The 16588-nt window shown below is 43.0% G+C and overlaps 2 protein-coding genes across 2 annotated transcripts in view; one reads left to right on the top strand and one right to left on the bottom strand.

Moving 5' to 3' along the window:
* On the bottom strand, positions 1-5647 carry ints12 (integrator complex subunit 12). Its single transcript, XM_080721605.1, has 7 exons — positions 5507-5647; positions 4097-4260; positions 3477-3644; positions 2655-2839; positions 2161-2320; positions 1543-1695; positions 1-1321 (listed from the first exon to the last, which is right to left on the bottom strand). The coding sequence occupies exons 2-7, from the start codon at positions 4250-4252 to the stop codon at positions 755-757; spliced, it is 1389 nt and encodes a 462-aa protein (XP_080577731.1). The 5' UTR covers positions 4253-4260; positions 5507-5647; the 3' UTR covers positions 1-754.
* Positions 5648-5948: 301 nt separating this feature from the next.
* Positions 5949-16588, top strand: part of gstcd (glutathione S-transferase, C-terminal domain containing) — a 73156-nt gene continuing 62516 nt past the window's right edge. The window contains exons 1-5 of the mRNA XM_080721200.1: positions 5949-6020; positions 6322-6744; positions 8091-8552; positions 11026-11346; positions 16243-16336. Coding sequence (XP_080577326.1) covers positions 6331-6744; positions 8091-8552; positions 11026-11346; positions 16243-16336 — 1291 coding nt within the window. The 5' untranslated portion in view covers positions 5949-6020; positions 6322-6330. The remainder of the gene's footprint in view (positions 6021-6321; positions 6745-8090; positions 8553-11025; positions 11347-16242; positions 16337-16588) is intronic.

Genomic DNA, 16588 nt, shown 5'->3' with positions numbered 1-16588 from the left:
AAAAATATTACAGTCAGGATTACACATGATTAGATTTTTCTTGGGACAGAACGAGGCACACAGACGCAGCATTATGTAAGATAGCAATGTTCAAGTATTCAATTAAGCCTAAATTATGCTTTGGCAAAAAAGCAAGGTGTGACAAGAATTACATGTAAATTCAAATTTTGACAATTTCTTCTATATGTAACAGGGTCTGATAGAATTTTCCATATGTAGGCAAAGTAAGAGGAAAGGAAATTGTTTTTTTCATATTACACAAGTTTAAATGTTGAAGAATCCACTCAACATAACAAACAGCAGTTTTAGGATCACCATTTTCTTTTAATTTGGCCTTAAACTAGTTACTTCTATGAGAGACGTGAGACAAGACAACATTTTGCCAGGCTTTTACTCAGTTTCTTGAGGATTAACATTCAAATAAATATATTTTCTTCAACTCTTTTCAGATGTTATGCCACATCATTGGAAATATTATAATCTGTAATTTCATAATTATGTAAAACTGAAAAATGACCGTGCCCTACTTGAAGTATACTCTATTATAATCTGTTGTCTTTTTTGTCAACCGTAGTTTTTTTCACTGAAGCATAAATGAGCTGTTAGGATGGTGTTGCTCCACGTGCCTACAGTATATGCATATTCATCTTCTGTTCCCTCACATTTCTTCCAACACTTGACTCAATCTTTCTGTCCACCGACTTATTTCTACTCTCTCCTTCTTCATCCCCCTCTCATTCATTCGTTTCTGCTCTCATTTCTTCATTTTTTTCTGCGCTGCTTTCTTCTTCACCATCTGTAGCCGCTTCATGGCGTTGAGCTGCGACTCCTGGGACGTGGGAGCCTTGTCACCTGTGACGCCCTTTGACCCATTTCCATTGTTCCCATTTCCTCCCCCGTTGTTGCTCCCCCCACCGGATCCCCCGTTCCCTCCCATGCTGCTGCTGCTGGGGGATCCAGCCCCTGATGTTCCCGTAGCAGACGACTTCCCCGGGCCGTCCCCACTGGATGAGCGGTTTAGAGCCTGCTTACCCAGTGTCAATGGCGGAGGGGGCTTTAGTGGCACCTGGCTTGATCCGTTCCCATTGCCGCCCCCGGCGGGCATCTTGGCACCACTACTGCCACCTAGACCTGACTTGGTGCCCGCTAGCCCAGACAGTCCTACAGGTTTCTGGCCACTGCCAGGACCGGAGGAGCCCAGTTTGGAGCTGGAGGAGACAGGGGTGGTCTTGGCTCCAAATGCCGCCCAGCCACTGAGACCACTGCTAGAGGAGGTGGAACTACTGTTGCCGATGGCACTGGCTGAAGTTGTGGTGGATGCCTGGACAGAGTAAAACAGAACAGGTTAATGTGACAAAAGACATGTAGATGTTTTATGACACGAGAAACAAGATTTACAAGATGCATTGCCAATACAACATTGCTTCCTTTTTCTTATCGTATTCTCAGTTGGCAGCATCGTCCAAAATGAAAGACGTCACAAATGGATCGCATGTAAAGGAAGAAATATAATTCCAAGAATTCTCCCATTGTTCTACATACCTTCACCTCCGTTCTTTTGAAAGCCTGGAAGGTACTGGTTGTGTCTGGCTTGAGTTTCAGCTCTGGTTTCTTCACCAGTGTGTCTTTAACAACAGGGGCCACTGATACAGCTGCTGGGGCTGGTTTCTGAGGAGGTTTCTGGGCTTTCTGGGCCTGGTGCACAAGTCAAAATCAAGATGAGGACAACGGATGAAATTTAGCTTTAAGCTAACTCCGGCTGGTTTACACTAAGATCTTTGTATGTTGTATTATGCAATGTGTCATTATCTCTGTGTCCATGAACTGGTACTGTCCTGTCTAAATAAACAAATAAAGTAAAGTAAAGATAGAGAATCAAGATACAGTATCAATTCAAATAGTAACCGGAGGAGAATAGAAACACTATCGAGTAAATTATAAGAAAAAAGTAAAATAAGCTATTAACAATATCAGATACATAAGTAAACAAGGTATCCAATGACAATGAATATTAAATGCATGTATGAATGAGTACATGTTTATAGTCAGATTCCAATGCTCAAATTCCTGTCTCTCACCACCACGCTTAAGGACAGAGGAGGCAGAAATTTGAGTGTTGTAATTTGGCTTGTGGGAGGAAGGGAATAATCTTTTCCTTACCATGCGTTTCATTTGCCTTGTGCAGCGGGCACAGTACCACACCAGCCGTGGATCGTTGACATCTTTGTCAGACACCGGAGGTTTGTGACATTCCTGATGGTACAGGTTATGGCACTCCTGGCATTCAACAAGCTGGTTTCCCATAGACACCGTCATCTGTCTGAATTAAAAACAAGTATGTCGAAATGAACTTATTTTCATAAGTCACCACCACATTAGTGCACAGACAATATGCCCATCTAGTTGTTCTAATGGAGCTACAAAACAAAAACAACAACTACAATGACAGGTTAAATATGAGATTTTATGTTGCATGAGAATAGAAAAGTATGAATGATCAATACCTATCCTTTTGTACTGTGGAATGACACTACTAGATTGTGCAAGTTCACAGAGCAAGTCAATGTTACACGCCGTCTTTCAACAAATACAAATGTCTTACAAGTAACTTCACTGTGCATCTTTGGTTGGTTAATTCAATTGGTGACATTTACCTGCAAACCACACAAGCTAGGCCCATTTCCATGGCAAAGTCATCAGCATTGGTCTCATCATAATCGTTTATGTTTGGCAGGATGAGGTCTTTGCTTGTTTGAACGGTGATTGGTGAAGAGCGGCTCTCCTGTTTCTCCAGGCGAGGCTTCTTTGGAGGGTCGACCTCCCCTACATCAACCCGGACCTTGGGCAGGAAAGAAATGTAATTTGTGCCGCAGTTTTCAGTTGAATCAGTTTATTTAGGTGCGCACACCACTGTGCAAGTCATAAATTGTTATTGTAAATTATTTTTACAGCAGTAGTTAAACGCAGTGAAAGTGCATTTGTTTGGTTAAAATAAAACATTTTTTGAGTTAAGAAGTTGAAGCTCTATGTTCTGGTTGTGTTTGTCTCTCTCCAGCTCTTTAACAAACAGAAAATATATTTCCAGGTGTGTGGCCAACTTCATCCAATCAGGACAGAGTAGAGTATATATATATATATATATATATATATATATATATATATATATATATATATATATATATATTATTTTGCACACTGTTTTCTTCTTATTTTACTGTTGTTATTAATAATATTAATTCCTATTCTGCTGCACTGTCTGAATGAAGCTGAAAGAAAATACGTTTTACACTTATGTACCTGTACACAAGATCTAACAAGTTACAGCCTTGAACCTGTGTCAGTTCTCTCTCCTCATTGGTTAAAATAGGTTTTCTGTTTACTAAAGAGCTGGAGAGACAGAGACGACTGTTACTGAACAAACACTATAGCAATATTTACTATCATCAGAATGTGTGAGGATAACATACACCTGGTACCTTTTCAGCAGGTCTTTTCTCTGCCTCCTTCTGCCTGCCTTTCTCAGAGTTGCCGGATTTGCTGCTGATGCTGCTGCTGCCAGAAGAAGAGGAGGAGCTGGACGAAGACTTGGAGTCCTGTTTACTTAGGATGAGCTTTGACACAGAACTCTTGGACACTTCTATATCCTAAAGACACACACAAGAGTCACAACAATCAGGAGACTCTGTTTACATTTACATCAGACTGATTTTCGGTAACCAGAGTAGTGGGCACCTGGCTGAGAATCTGGGCACCATCTAGTTTTTATATTTACTGTATGTATTCTATATTGACTTTTATTTGATAAATGGGGGGGCTAAATACACATAATGACTACATACAACTGCTACAAAACCTGTGTGGATAGCCAGACATAAGAAATTAAAGTAAATTAGAGTACGTTTAGGTCTTATAATGATCTACCATATATTGTACAATGAATCATAATGTATACTTTGCATTATTTCATAGCATTGAGGTGCCCACTTGCATTCCTCTTTTCCAGACATTGCTCGATGACAATTGAGCTTTGAGCGAGGTAGTTTCTGGCCGTACCTGGAGTCTAATCTCTGACCTGTTTGTGAGATGAACACCTTACCTTCAGCGAGGAGCGATAAGACGAATCGCTGCCTCTGGCCATGGACTCATCCAGTAGAGCTTTGAGTTTCTCAGCAGAGTCTTTGCTCTTTGAGTGCAGATAACTGAGTCCTTTCAGGAAGATGGGATCTAACTCAAGACTCACGGTCGCGGCCATGGTTGAAACTAAGGGCAGGTAATGAACAATTGAACAGTTAAATAAAGAGGGTCAGTATCCAGACTGTATAGTGCAGTGGTTCTCAAACTTTTTAGCTTGTGACCCAAAAGAGAAATTAAGACATTGCCCTAACAGGGACCCAAACTAGCCGCAAATTGCAACACTAGATTTTTTTATACTCGGATGAATCTAGGGTTGCAATACCACCCATAGGGATTCAATGCATGAAAACAGTTTTCTGCTAACTGATTGTATTAAACGACTTCAAACTCACCAATATTGTGGCTCTATGGAAAGCTTGGAATTTACTCTTGCTAACTGCAAAGTGTTTGTTTCTGAAAATTCCACCGTGGAATTGTTATGATTTTATTTTCTGTCAAGAAATTCAGTTCGGGTGATTATTTTTTCTAAGTGCTGGAGTTTGGAAGCGCTCGTGGGAAGTCACTCAGCAGTCCTGTGTACCAGCTGGTTCTGTCACATAGCCTAATGCAGGAGGCAGCGGGACGTGGTGTTATAGAAGACGAGCGCTTCCTAAGTTCAAGACTTAGAAAAAAAACATGGCTGCTCGGATTTTATTAACAGAAAATAAATCATAACAATTCTTCGGTGGATTTTTCAGAAACAAACACTTTGCAGTTAGCAAGAGTAAATTCCAAGCTTTCCATAGAGCCACAATATTGGTGAGTTTGAAGTCGTTTAATACAATCAGTTAGCAAAAAACTGTTTTCATGCATTGAATCCCTATGGGTGGTATTGCAACCCTAGATTCATCCGAGTATAAAAAAATCTAGTGTTGCAATTTGCGGCTAGACCCAAACTATGATCTGCAAGCACACAACACAAACTAGTAATCTATTACAACAAGCACACAACACAAACTAGTAATCTAAGACCGGCTATTTTCACTACTTCATAGACATTTTATTTTCTAATTCATGGAATTTCGAGTTTTTTATTTGTTTATTTAATGAAATTACTTAGAAAAATCATTCCATTTTTTTTGTATTCATGAAAATCTTAGCTTTTTGAAATAATAATAATTAAAACAAAAATGTAGAGACAAAGAATTAAGGGACCACAAATGGGTCCCGATTTTCTACTTAATCTATGGTCCCGACTCCCGACCCGGTGTTTGGGGACCAGTGGTGTAGGGCACTGAGACAGAGATGGAACGCGTATGGCTACGGAAAACGTTGCTTGCTACCGAGCTATAATACTTAGCTGTATATCTTTTTAGCTTTTCGATTATCTTACCTTGTACTATAACACTCGCAGCAGTGTGTTCCTTACAGTGATATGGCTGTTGTGAACTTGTGACAAACAGATATTTAACGCTATAACAAGTAAGTATGTACAAAAGAAAGAGCTGTCATCCCCGGAGTGAGAAGCTTTTCCTCCTTATGTCCTGGGTGCAACCATCAAATGCGTCCGCGGAAACAGCAAAACGGCCAGAACTAGATGGAAATTGTTCTCATGTTATGCATCATGTAGGTTATGATTATAACAGATGCATGTATATTGTATATTACATTTGGCGTATTATGCACATTATTTATAAATATATTTATTTTCAAGTGTGTTACTTTGCTTACAGCCATTTATTGTTGTTTCATAATTGACATTTTCACAGTTGGTGGCGCTGTCGATGTCTTGACATTCTTACCAATGGTAGGCAGTGAAGAAATGGAACGAGGAAGTGTTAGGAAGTGTTTACCTTAACAACGTGGGTGTCAGCCATTGACTAAACAGTGTTTATACACAAATTGCTGTAAGTATAACTTTAAATGCTATTCTATGTCCTGCTTCAAAGGCAATGGCGTATCTTCATGCTGCACGCTACACATTTTCTGTTCAATTTGTTAGAGGCAAATGTCATGTCAACATTTATTACGTTTAATATACTGCACAGCACAGCTCTGTGGTGCTGTATGTGTTGTATATTTTATTAATTTGCCAGCCCAAGGCAAATCGAATTCCATGACGTTTTCAATAACCTCTTCTCTTCTCTTCTCTTCTCTTCTCTTCTCTTCTCTTCTCTTCTCTTCTCTTCTCTTCTCTTCTCTTCTCAGCATAATACAATGGCAGGGGAGCAACAACACCAATCTTTATATCTTGAAGTGAATTCCTCCACAAATGAAGATGCTGCTTTCCCACTGCACACCTCCATTTCCCTCTTCCTCCTGTCCTACTGTGAGTGCAAGTGTTTCAAAGTGCACCTGGTCACTGCCACGCCTGCTGCCAGCTCTCTGTCACTCAGAGGACACATGCCACCGTCCCTGGACATATGTGACATTCACCCGGGCAACTTACCAGTGTTGGTGAAGGGCTGCCGCCTCCCTGCTGTTTTAGATGAGACGGGGAGGTACTGCAGGGCTGGGCTGGCTGTGGTGCTTCGTCACATCATCAACAGGACCATGGAGATTGACCCTAGCAGGAAGGATGTGCTGGCATTGCTGGGGTTCAAGAAGACCTGTCTAAAAGCCTGTGCTGAGGTTAGCTGTGTGCTCTAATGTGAAGTTATGTTAATGCATGTACCTGTAAATGGGAAATGGTGCATTTATATAGCGCCTTTATGCAAGGCGCTTTACATAGATTGTGCATTACATTCACCCATTCACCCATTCACACAGACATTCACACACCAATGGCAGAGGAAACCATGCAAGGCACCAACCTGCTCATCGGGAGCAATTAGTGGTTCAGAGTCTTGATCAAGGACACTTTGACATTATTCTGGGGGAGCCTGGGATCGAACTAGGAACCCTTTGGGAACCCTCCGTGTCCTAAGATTGCAACTCTACCTCTGAGCCACTGTTATACAATAATGCTAAAAGGATAACACAAAAAGCCCAGAGGGCTTATTTCCATTGTGTTCCTATGAATTAAATTCATCAAGACATAAAGACACACAATAATATACAAAAAACTGGGGTCACTAGGGGGTAATTTCTTTTGGCAAGCTAGAAGACTTGTCAGGTCCAGTTGCAAATTGCAGACAGGTGCTCTTTTATGTCTGTTTTGAAGAAGGGAAGGGAGTCAGACCTTTTGATGGCTGGTGGTAGGGCATTCCATATTTTGGTGGCATAATGGTAGAATAAATGGTAAATAAAATAAAATAAATCATCCCCAGGTTTGTGCCGAATCTAGGGGAATGAGATCAGCAGTGGAGCTCCCTCTGGTGTTGTGCCTGTGTCCTGTGGGTGTTTTTCACTCTTTTGATGTAGTTTGACAGGTACACATGTGCACTGGTCCCTTGAGTGTCTTTAAAAACCAGGCCCATTGCAAGTTACTGTCCTCTACCCTGAGCCATCCCACCCTAGCTTAATGAGCAGGGGTAAGTTCAAATGCTAAATTTAGTTTGCAGCAATGCATAAAACACAGTACAAGGTGCAAACTATACAGACATATCGATCAACGAATCAAATCAAATATTGAGCCATTTAAATGGAGAGTTTCATATAGCAGTTGGTGTCATGGACACTTTCCCCACCCAACTGGTCCAGGGATTCTTCTGATAAGGCCACACACCCTCTTTAACAGCTTTTCTCAGATGTAAAAAAATCAACGACAACTTTGTAAGTATTGGCATAAACTAGTGTGCAGTGTCCGTTGATCAGTCCGTAAACTAACTGCTTGCTCTGTAGAATAGTGTTGCTTGATATTCATTCTTTGACCCACCAGGGTAGGTCTGATCTATGCATTTCCTACTCTCTGTTCTTATAATCAGTGTGATTTAGGCACAATTCAAGCGTCTTTCATTTTTACACACTCAATTAGTCATATATTTAGAGTAAGAGGCTAGCCTTCTAAAATGTTGTTTTCATTCATTCACATTCAGGTAAGCCAGTGGACCAGACTGTGCGAGCTGGGGATTCCTTCTGCTGTTGAGGAACACCTCCAGAATCCCACTGATCCATCCCTGCACCTCCCCTCCGCCATCCTTTTCCTGGAGAAGAGACTAGGAGAGCCTGTTAAGGTCCATAACGATGACAAAATACGCAGGCAGAAACTTCAGCAACAGAAACAACAGCAGAAAAAGAAAGAGAGCCAACCTTTAGAGACCCAGGAGAACCCAGTCTCTGACTCCCAGGCGGCACAGCATTCAGAAGGAGGGCTGGAGCTCAGGACAGCCCTGGCCAAGTTATCTGTGGATGCACTTCCCCCTCCGGCCACCAGGGAGAGCTCAGAGATCAGGAGAGTGAGGACAGCAGAGCTGCCCCCTCTGGAGCATGTGTTTGCAGAGGGGCTGTACTTTACTCTAACCGATGTGGTCCTGCTGCCATGCATCTATCAGTACCTGGTGAGTGCCTGGGGACATTCTGTTTAACACTACATCTGAGGACCACTCCCATGTCCAGGGACTAACACACCCTGCCTCACAGAGAAAGATGTGCATTGGCTTTTGGCCTAATTACTTTGGGTCAGAAGAGTCAATGCAGCATGTCTCATGTTAAAGTCATGTTTTGTGTGTTACTTTATAATGTACAGAAAATGTATAGTTTATACTCATTATAAGATCTAAATAGGCATCATATCTTAAGTATAAACACATACTCTCTCCACATTTGAATTTTATCATAACAATTACTTGAACTGTCAGCAATTAGGGATGGCCATTAGACGCATCGCTTCACAAAGTAAACAGCAGCACACAATCCCATAATGCTTGCCCCCCCAATATGGGCTCATCTCATTTGTGTCTCATTTAGAGACGCGGGTGTCCTCATGCCTCATAGACACGGCCATTTACCATATTTACTCTCGTCTCCCATGGCGACTGGTCTGCATTATGATGACTTGTCAAATTAAGCATGACGTATGATATTGACATTTTGCTCAGGTTGAGCAGGAAGGAAGAGCCTACTCATTTATATCCAGCCAGGCAGAAAGTTGGAGAGGAGTGTCTGACTACCTCAGACTTGGCACAGACTCTCCTGCTGTTTCCTAGGTGGTCTGGAGTCACCTGGCATGAGGTGATAACACTTCAAATAGAAGGGAAGGGCTGGGTGTGTTCAAGTGCACTGGGGTTGAAATCAATCCACTTCACACATGTAATTCTTGGTTTGTGGAGGAGAAAAAAATACATGTAATTCTTGGTTCTTGGAGAAAACAGATTGGTTTGCTATCTCCTCTCCTTTATATACAAGATACATGTGTTGATATGGGCTCTAACCTGATTCCAAAAGCCTGTTTATTTCTTGTCTGCTTTTATAAATAGTTGTATCCTAAAGTAAGTGTTCTAAGACAAGGGTCTTCAACAGGAAGTCCGGGACCCCTAGGGGGTCCTCAGAGTTAATACAGGGGGTCCTCCAAATCTTTGTGTAATAGAAACTCCCCTTTTTATATTTACCACTTGAACCCTAGCATCCATATTCTGAAAACCAAAAATAGCACAACGCCAAAGAGGTCCGGTGTAGAGGGGAAAAAGAGCAGACTAAGTACAGAGTGAAAGGTCAAGTTTATTAATTATTGACAGTTCAAGTGGTTAAATATCCGAAAACACACATTAACATGAATCGAAAATACACTGATGATTGTGCTGTCAAACGATGAATCTTTGAAGAGGTTGTTGTGGGGGTCCCTGCTTCATCTGGTAAAATACAACTTTAATATTGCAACATTGGGTTTCCTTAATTTATTGGCTCCTGACTTTGTGGACAACATAAAATGTATGTGTCAGTGCACAACCAGGGAGGAAATGGTAACCTTTTACGGTACACAAAACAGAGATGAGTGCACTGGGCAGATGTTCAGTTAGCGTTTTGTAGTTTTAGTCATGGTTTGGGTCAACAGACTCAACACATGGCGTTATTGATTGGTGATGGGGGGAGGGGGGCAGACATCCATACCTCTCCTCGTTTCAGCTCCTCCAAACTGTTCCCTTGACTGTGGGAATCAAGTAAATTGTAAATTTCTCACAATGAGGCTTTTAGTGCTCAGCTGTGCTCCAGTGGTTTCCAGTTTCACACTCAGCCTAGCGTGTCTCCTCTCAGCGGCCATTACTGTCCATGGTGAGAAGAGCCAGAGGAGAGCCTTTCCCACTGCCCACTCTGTCAGTGGCTGTGGATGGTTAGATAGATGGATACCTTTATTATACCAAGGGGGAAAATCAGTCGCCCGGAGGCAGCACAGCAGTATAAGGATATTTACAAAGTTACGGAGAAGTATGAAACGAACGAAGAATATATACATAAAGTGTCAAAAACACTCAATGCTCATAAGTGAAACGGCCAACTTAAACAAAAAGGTTAGACTACAATTGTCCTTCTGTCGATAATTGTGTATGTGTATCTATATATTATCTCTATTATATATCTATCTATTTCTATCTCTCTCATTTTCTCTATCTATCTATACATCAAACTATATACACACACACACAAACCTCAAAGACCAATTCTTTCCCTGTTTCTGTTTGCACAGATCCCATTCCCAACACACACACACACACACACACACACACACACACACACACACACACACACACACACACACACACAGCTATGCCATTGCTTTCCACGACCCCCGACCCAAAGACCCCCACATATGCATACACAACAAACACACACACACACACACACACACACACACACACACACACACACACACACACACACACACACACACACACACACACACACACACACACACCCTGTGTGTTTGTCCAGGCAGAATGAAGGTTGGATGGCCCGTCGATTCTGGTTCACTGAACACACTGACACATCTTATGAGTCACTTAACACATAACTCCTCTCCTCTCGTCTCCTCCGCAGTGCTCCCTTCAGATGCTCTCCCCGGGCACTCTCTCCAGGCTGCCCCTCCTGCTGCGCTGGTACAGCCGTGTCCAGGAGGTCCCTGGGGTTCTGACAGCAGCCGCAGCCTGTGGGATGCATCTGCCCGTGGACCCCCGTGCTCCTCAGACCCCCCGAGGGCCCCCGAGCCCTTCCAGCCCGCCAGCTCCCGACGCCACCGTGACAGGGGTCACGCTGACAGATTTGGTGGAGCAAGACAGCACGGAGGGGGGGACCACCACCGCTGCAGTCCCACAGGCACATTTCATCGGAGGCCCCAGGCCCACCATGACGAAGCTTAAAGTAAGGGAATATTTTCCCTCTTTCATTCTATGTTTTTGCGACCATCAGGTCGCAGTTACTATCAAAACCTCCACCGGCTGTCAGTCTGTCACGTCACGTCACACCTCACACTTTTGCCCTACTCCTATCTCTGCCACCGTTGCCCCGATCCATGCCAAACTTTGCACACACACTCCTTGGCTGCCAAATCACATGACCCTCTTCTAGCGCCACCATCAGGCCGATTTTTGCTGGACACTGCTCCTACAGATTTTGCCCTAAATCATGCAAAGCGGTACACAGTATCTCTAAAGTCATGTCATCAACATGGATCTGTCCCATTTCCCATATTCCCTCCTGAATGGCTACGATCACCTTCTAAAGTTTTTGTATGCGACGTGATGGTCGCTTATCTCCCGCGATTAGCGAGTCTTACTGGTTTAAGTTGGTCTCTTGCATATATAGACACACACACACACAGTAAATATATACAGTACAGTACACAAGCACACATTGTCGTTTTATGAGCTCCCTCCTCGTGTCCTTTTGCAATAATGAAAGAGAGTCCATGGATTCCCAGATGGTTGTTGGCTAGGCTTCCTTTAATTTAGAGCCATAAGTGTCTGCTGTTTGTCCTTTTAGCGCACTTACTTACTTTAACACACGTTATTGTTTTGGCCTCTAACATACTCATTACATTGTAGAATGGTGTGCTTCTGTCTCAGTCTAGTGCTTAGAGCAAGGTGACTCAGTCAGTCAGTGTGTAGTCCTAGAGAGACAGACCTAAATATGACCATACCTGCCGACATTAGGCTGTGAAAAAGAGATGGCCTACCCTCAACATCCCGCCTGCCCCATTTATCCCTACACCACTGGATGTGAAATTAAAATCACTTTTATTCACTCTTAAATGTATAGATCACAATAAAATAAATGAATAAAAAAGGTACAAAAAGTGTAAATCTAAATTTACATCACAAAAAATATAAAGTGCAGACATTGTGGGGGAGTGTGTTTGCGTGCATAATGACCAATATGGTATGATATTAGAAAGGGGATGGAATTCTTACTGGGAACGGTTTCATACATTTTCACTTTTCAGTGCAAAACCTACTGAATTTGAGCTAGTACAGTGACGAGCAGTAGCAACGCATGTCAGGGAGGGTTGTTTGCTCATGCATTAATTACACTTTAAATTGGGAGATTATTTGGAGAAATTACTAATCAGGAGCACGGGAGAAAGAGTTAAGAACAGGGATGTGGATCTGTCTCACATTCTCTTACTACTGTACTGTCAAAGCAAAATTGCCCTACAGTATCTTTTTAAAATGAGTATGCCATGATAAGGGCGTGTAATGACATTTATTATACAATAGTTATTTTTTCTTGTTTTGTCACGATTTGGACAGCTTTGAACAAGAGTTTTAACACCCAAGCCTCTATATTGTGCTCTTATAATTCTTCCCCAGATACGTGCCTTTGTCCCCTTCCCTCTGCTCTATTATGCATTGCTGTTCCACTCCTCTCCTGTTCATTACAAAATTGCACCATTTTTCTTTTATCCATTCAGTCTCTCTTATCACTTAGCACATTAGTGCAGACGGTGCAGCATTCAGCTCACCTCAGGTGCAGTAACCCAGCGCTAAACATAATAACATTTTATAGTCAGCCTAAGCAGCTCATAGTAATTGCTGAAACCCCAAGTGAAGAGTGGAGACAGGGCCCAGTGCTAGCATAACTCCTCATGCGCTACGCTATACAGCTCCTGTAGGACACATTGGATGGCCAAGCAGACACACACACACACACACACACACACACACACACACACACACACACACACACACACACACACACACACACACACACACACACACACACTACATACACACTCACTGAACATCACCTACTGAGCCGATCATACCATATCTACTTAAAGTCCTATACACACACAGAGAGTGTTGGACGCCAAATGTTGTCCCTGGTACTGTTTAGGGACTTGGTCCTCCAATAGGCAATAAACAGGCCCAGCTGTTCAGAAAGTGTCCTGTCAGCTGGCTCCCTCTGTTCTCAACAACGCTCAGCGAAGATAAATGTGAGATTTCCTTTTGGCCAGCCGTCGGTCCTGATCTCATATCTAATGTCAGGAAAGAAAGAAGGGGAGGGGGGGCTAGAGCAGGGCAAGGGTGATCATAAGTGTGGCATGTTCACGGGGTGAAATGTGGTTGGGGAACTTGGGCCAGAGAGGAACGCACAAATGAAAGTTTGCGTGCCAGGCGCTTTCATTCGACATGAACATAAATCGATACGTGTTCCATATACAAATGTACTCTACCCAGAGGGATTATGGGGCTGGCTGTTTGTCGCCACCATCATGTCTGCACTGCAGCTGTTGGGGGGTGTGTGTGTGTATGTGTATGTGTGCGTGTGCGTGTGTGTCTGTATGTGTGCGCCTGCATTTACATGCATATTTCTGTTTGCACACACACATTGGTGTGTCTGCGTACGTGCGGTTTCCCGGGCCGTGTATTTGTGTTTGAGAAGTGTGCCCATGTGAATAATGGTGCCATCACATGTGCAATTGTGCACGAGTGTTGTCTGCTTCTCTGCATGGCTCTGTGTTATATCTGTGAGACTGTGTGCGTGCGTGCGTGCGTGCGTGCGTGCGTGCGTGCGTTCGTGCGCGCGTGTGTGCGTGCTTGCGTGCGTGCGTGCAAGCAAGAATGTATTCATGCACATGTGCATATCTCTGTCCCTCTACTAGCATGTTTCTGTGTGTGTGCCTGTCTGTCTGTCTAACTGTGTGCCTCGGTGCATTCTCAAATGTCATGTTCCTGTCTGTCTGTGTGTGTGTGTGTGTGTGTGTGTGTGTGTGTGTGTGTGTGTGTGTGTGTGTGTGTGTGTGTGTGTGTGTGTGTGTGTGTGTGTGTGTGTGTGTGTGTGAGTGTGAGTGAGTGTGTGTGTGTGTGTGAGCGATTGCACATCTTCAGCTTCACATACTGTATGCATGTCGTGCAGCATACACATATCTCTGGATTCTCCACACATGCACATGCGTGTCCCATGTGCGATTGTGCGCCACTAAGTCTGTCGACCTACATGTGTGTCTGTCTGAGTATGTGAGGACAACGCCAGGACTAATAGACAGACAGAAGGCTGGACTCCAGCGGTAGTGACATGCCATGATTCACTAGTGCTGAGGCTTCCACCCAGTCTCACCTCTCACTCGCAGTCTCTCTCTCTCTCCTGTTCTGATACACTAACAATTTACATTTTGCCATACCATATGACTGTAAAACAAACTATATAAATATGCTTTTTATTCTCACTCACCTTCCCCTTATTTGTCTCTGTCTTTGTCTTTGTCTTTGTCTCTGTCTGTATCTGTCTGTCTGTCTGTCTGTCTGTCTGTCTGTCTGTCTGTCTGTCTGTCTGTCTGTCTGTCTGTCTGTCTGTCTGTCTGTCTGTCTGTCTGTCTGTCTGTCTGTCTGTCTGTCTGTCTGTCTGTCTGTCTGTCTGTCTGTCTGTGTGTCTGTTTGTCTGTCTGTCTGTGTGCAAAGCCTGGCAGTCAAAATGCCTGACTGACAGATGTTGCTGCTGGGTCTGTGCTGGTGTGACAGTATGACGCTGAGCCAATCCACTATACATTTCTGTCTGTTTTTCTCTGTCTGTCTTTCTATCTCTGTTTCTCTTTGTCTCTCTTTGTCTCACTCATTTACTTTCTCAACGACGCTTGAAAGTAAATCACTCTGCCCAAAATACATTGCTGTTTTCACTATGCCAAGTCAAATAGACAAGCGTTTATTTTCTCTTAAGTACTTATACTGTTGTAAGCACAAGTTCAGGCAAGATGGATTAGTATAGTGACTATTCTGTATTCATAATTACTATAGAACCAGTCTGCAAGTAGATTTTGTGAGGCCATACATCAAAAGTGATGTGTTAATGCCATGATAGCATTATTTATGTTATCAATCAATGACGCAATGATGATTGATTGCACTTTGAGCCTTTCTCACAGGCAGTGGTGTGCTCTGTATCCCATTGTATCATCCTCTGAGAATGAAACAAAGACAATGGCTATATCACACCATCTTTGCACAACTCTGCAATATGGAAATACTGTATTTAATTTGGATCACTTTCTGGACTGCAAAGTTTTGTTCCCGATTTCACCATTAGGCATACTATATCGTGATGTACATGGTGATTAATAATCTGGATTGCAACAACAATAATGATTTTCACTCTACTTTACTATTCTGTTTATTTAGGCGGGATTCCGTATATTAATGAGCAATACATACCAATGTCATGTAAATACACCAGATTTAGCAATGATGCAAATTTACATCCACGTTGTCTGGCACAACCCTGCATGAAATTACTAGCATTACTCCATTTCATTTTCACCTCTCCTCCGGTGATGCAGGACACGGAGAGGAAACATTTGCTCTCCTGAGAGTTAGAGTAATAAGGAATGCAGTAGAAGTGTTTTGTCCTCGGGTGTAGTTTCAGATCATGGTGGAGTGAGCTAAGAACAGGCCCCATTGGTTTTTCCCCTGTAAATCGCTTCATTAGTACTCTCTGGAGTCCCCACAGCATCTAAGAGCACCGTGGAGGAGTTTCTATGGTAACCTGCATGTGTGTGTGTTTGGGGGTTACATGTGTGTGTGTGTGTGTGTGTGTGTGTGTGTGTGTGTGTGTGTGTGTGTGTGTGTGTGTGTGTGTGTGTGTGTGTGTGTGTGTGTGTGTGTGTGTGTGTGTGTGTGTGTGTGTGTGTGTGTGTGTGTGTGTGTGTGTGTGTGTGTGTGTGTGTGTGTGTGTGTGTGCGTGTGTGTTTTGGTGTACACTGTGTATCTCTGTGCCCATTTGCGCAGGTATTAATAGGTGTATTTGTGTGTGTTCATCCATCAGGATCATGGCATAGAGGCAGTGTTCTCCCCTCACCCCGACCCTGACTGGACCCTCGCATGGGATGACCTGCCTGCAGCTGTCAACCCCACTGAAGGTAAGGACACGTGCCTCTGCTTTAACTTTTTTCTTTCGTTTGTTCGTTTGCTCACTTGTTCTTTAGTTCTTTCTTTTGTTCTTTCTTTTGTTCATGACAATGAACAGACATGTGACACTAGAGTTCATCATAGTAGATGTTCGAACATGTGGTTAATTGTCCAAGACTTACAATAATAATCTGTTTGTAATTGGTTTGAACTGTTGCTAAACAAAGCAACTTCAATAATTGGCCAAAAATATACATAAAGCA

The sequence above is a fragment of the Nannobrachium achirus genome, assembly GCF_963921795.1.
Source record: "Nannobrachium achirus genome assembly, chromosome: 3".
Lineage (NCBI taxonomy): Eukaryota > Metazoa > Chordata > Actinopteri > Myctophiformes > Myctophidae > Nannobrachium > Nannobrachium achirus.
Note: the sequence above shows the minus strand (reverse complement) of the source record. Positions and strands in the feature narration are given on the sequence as shown.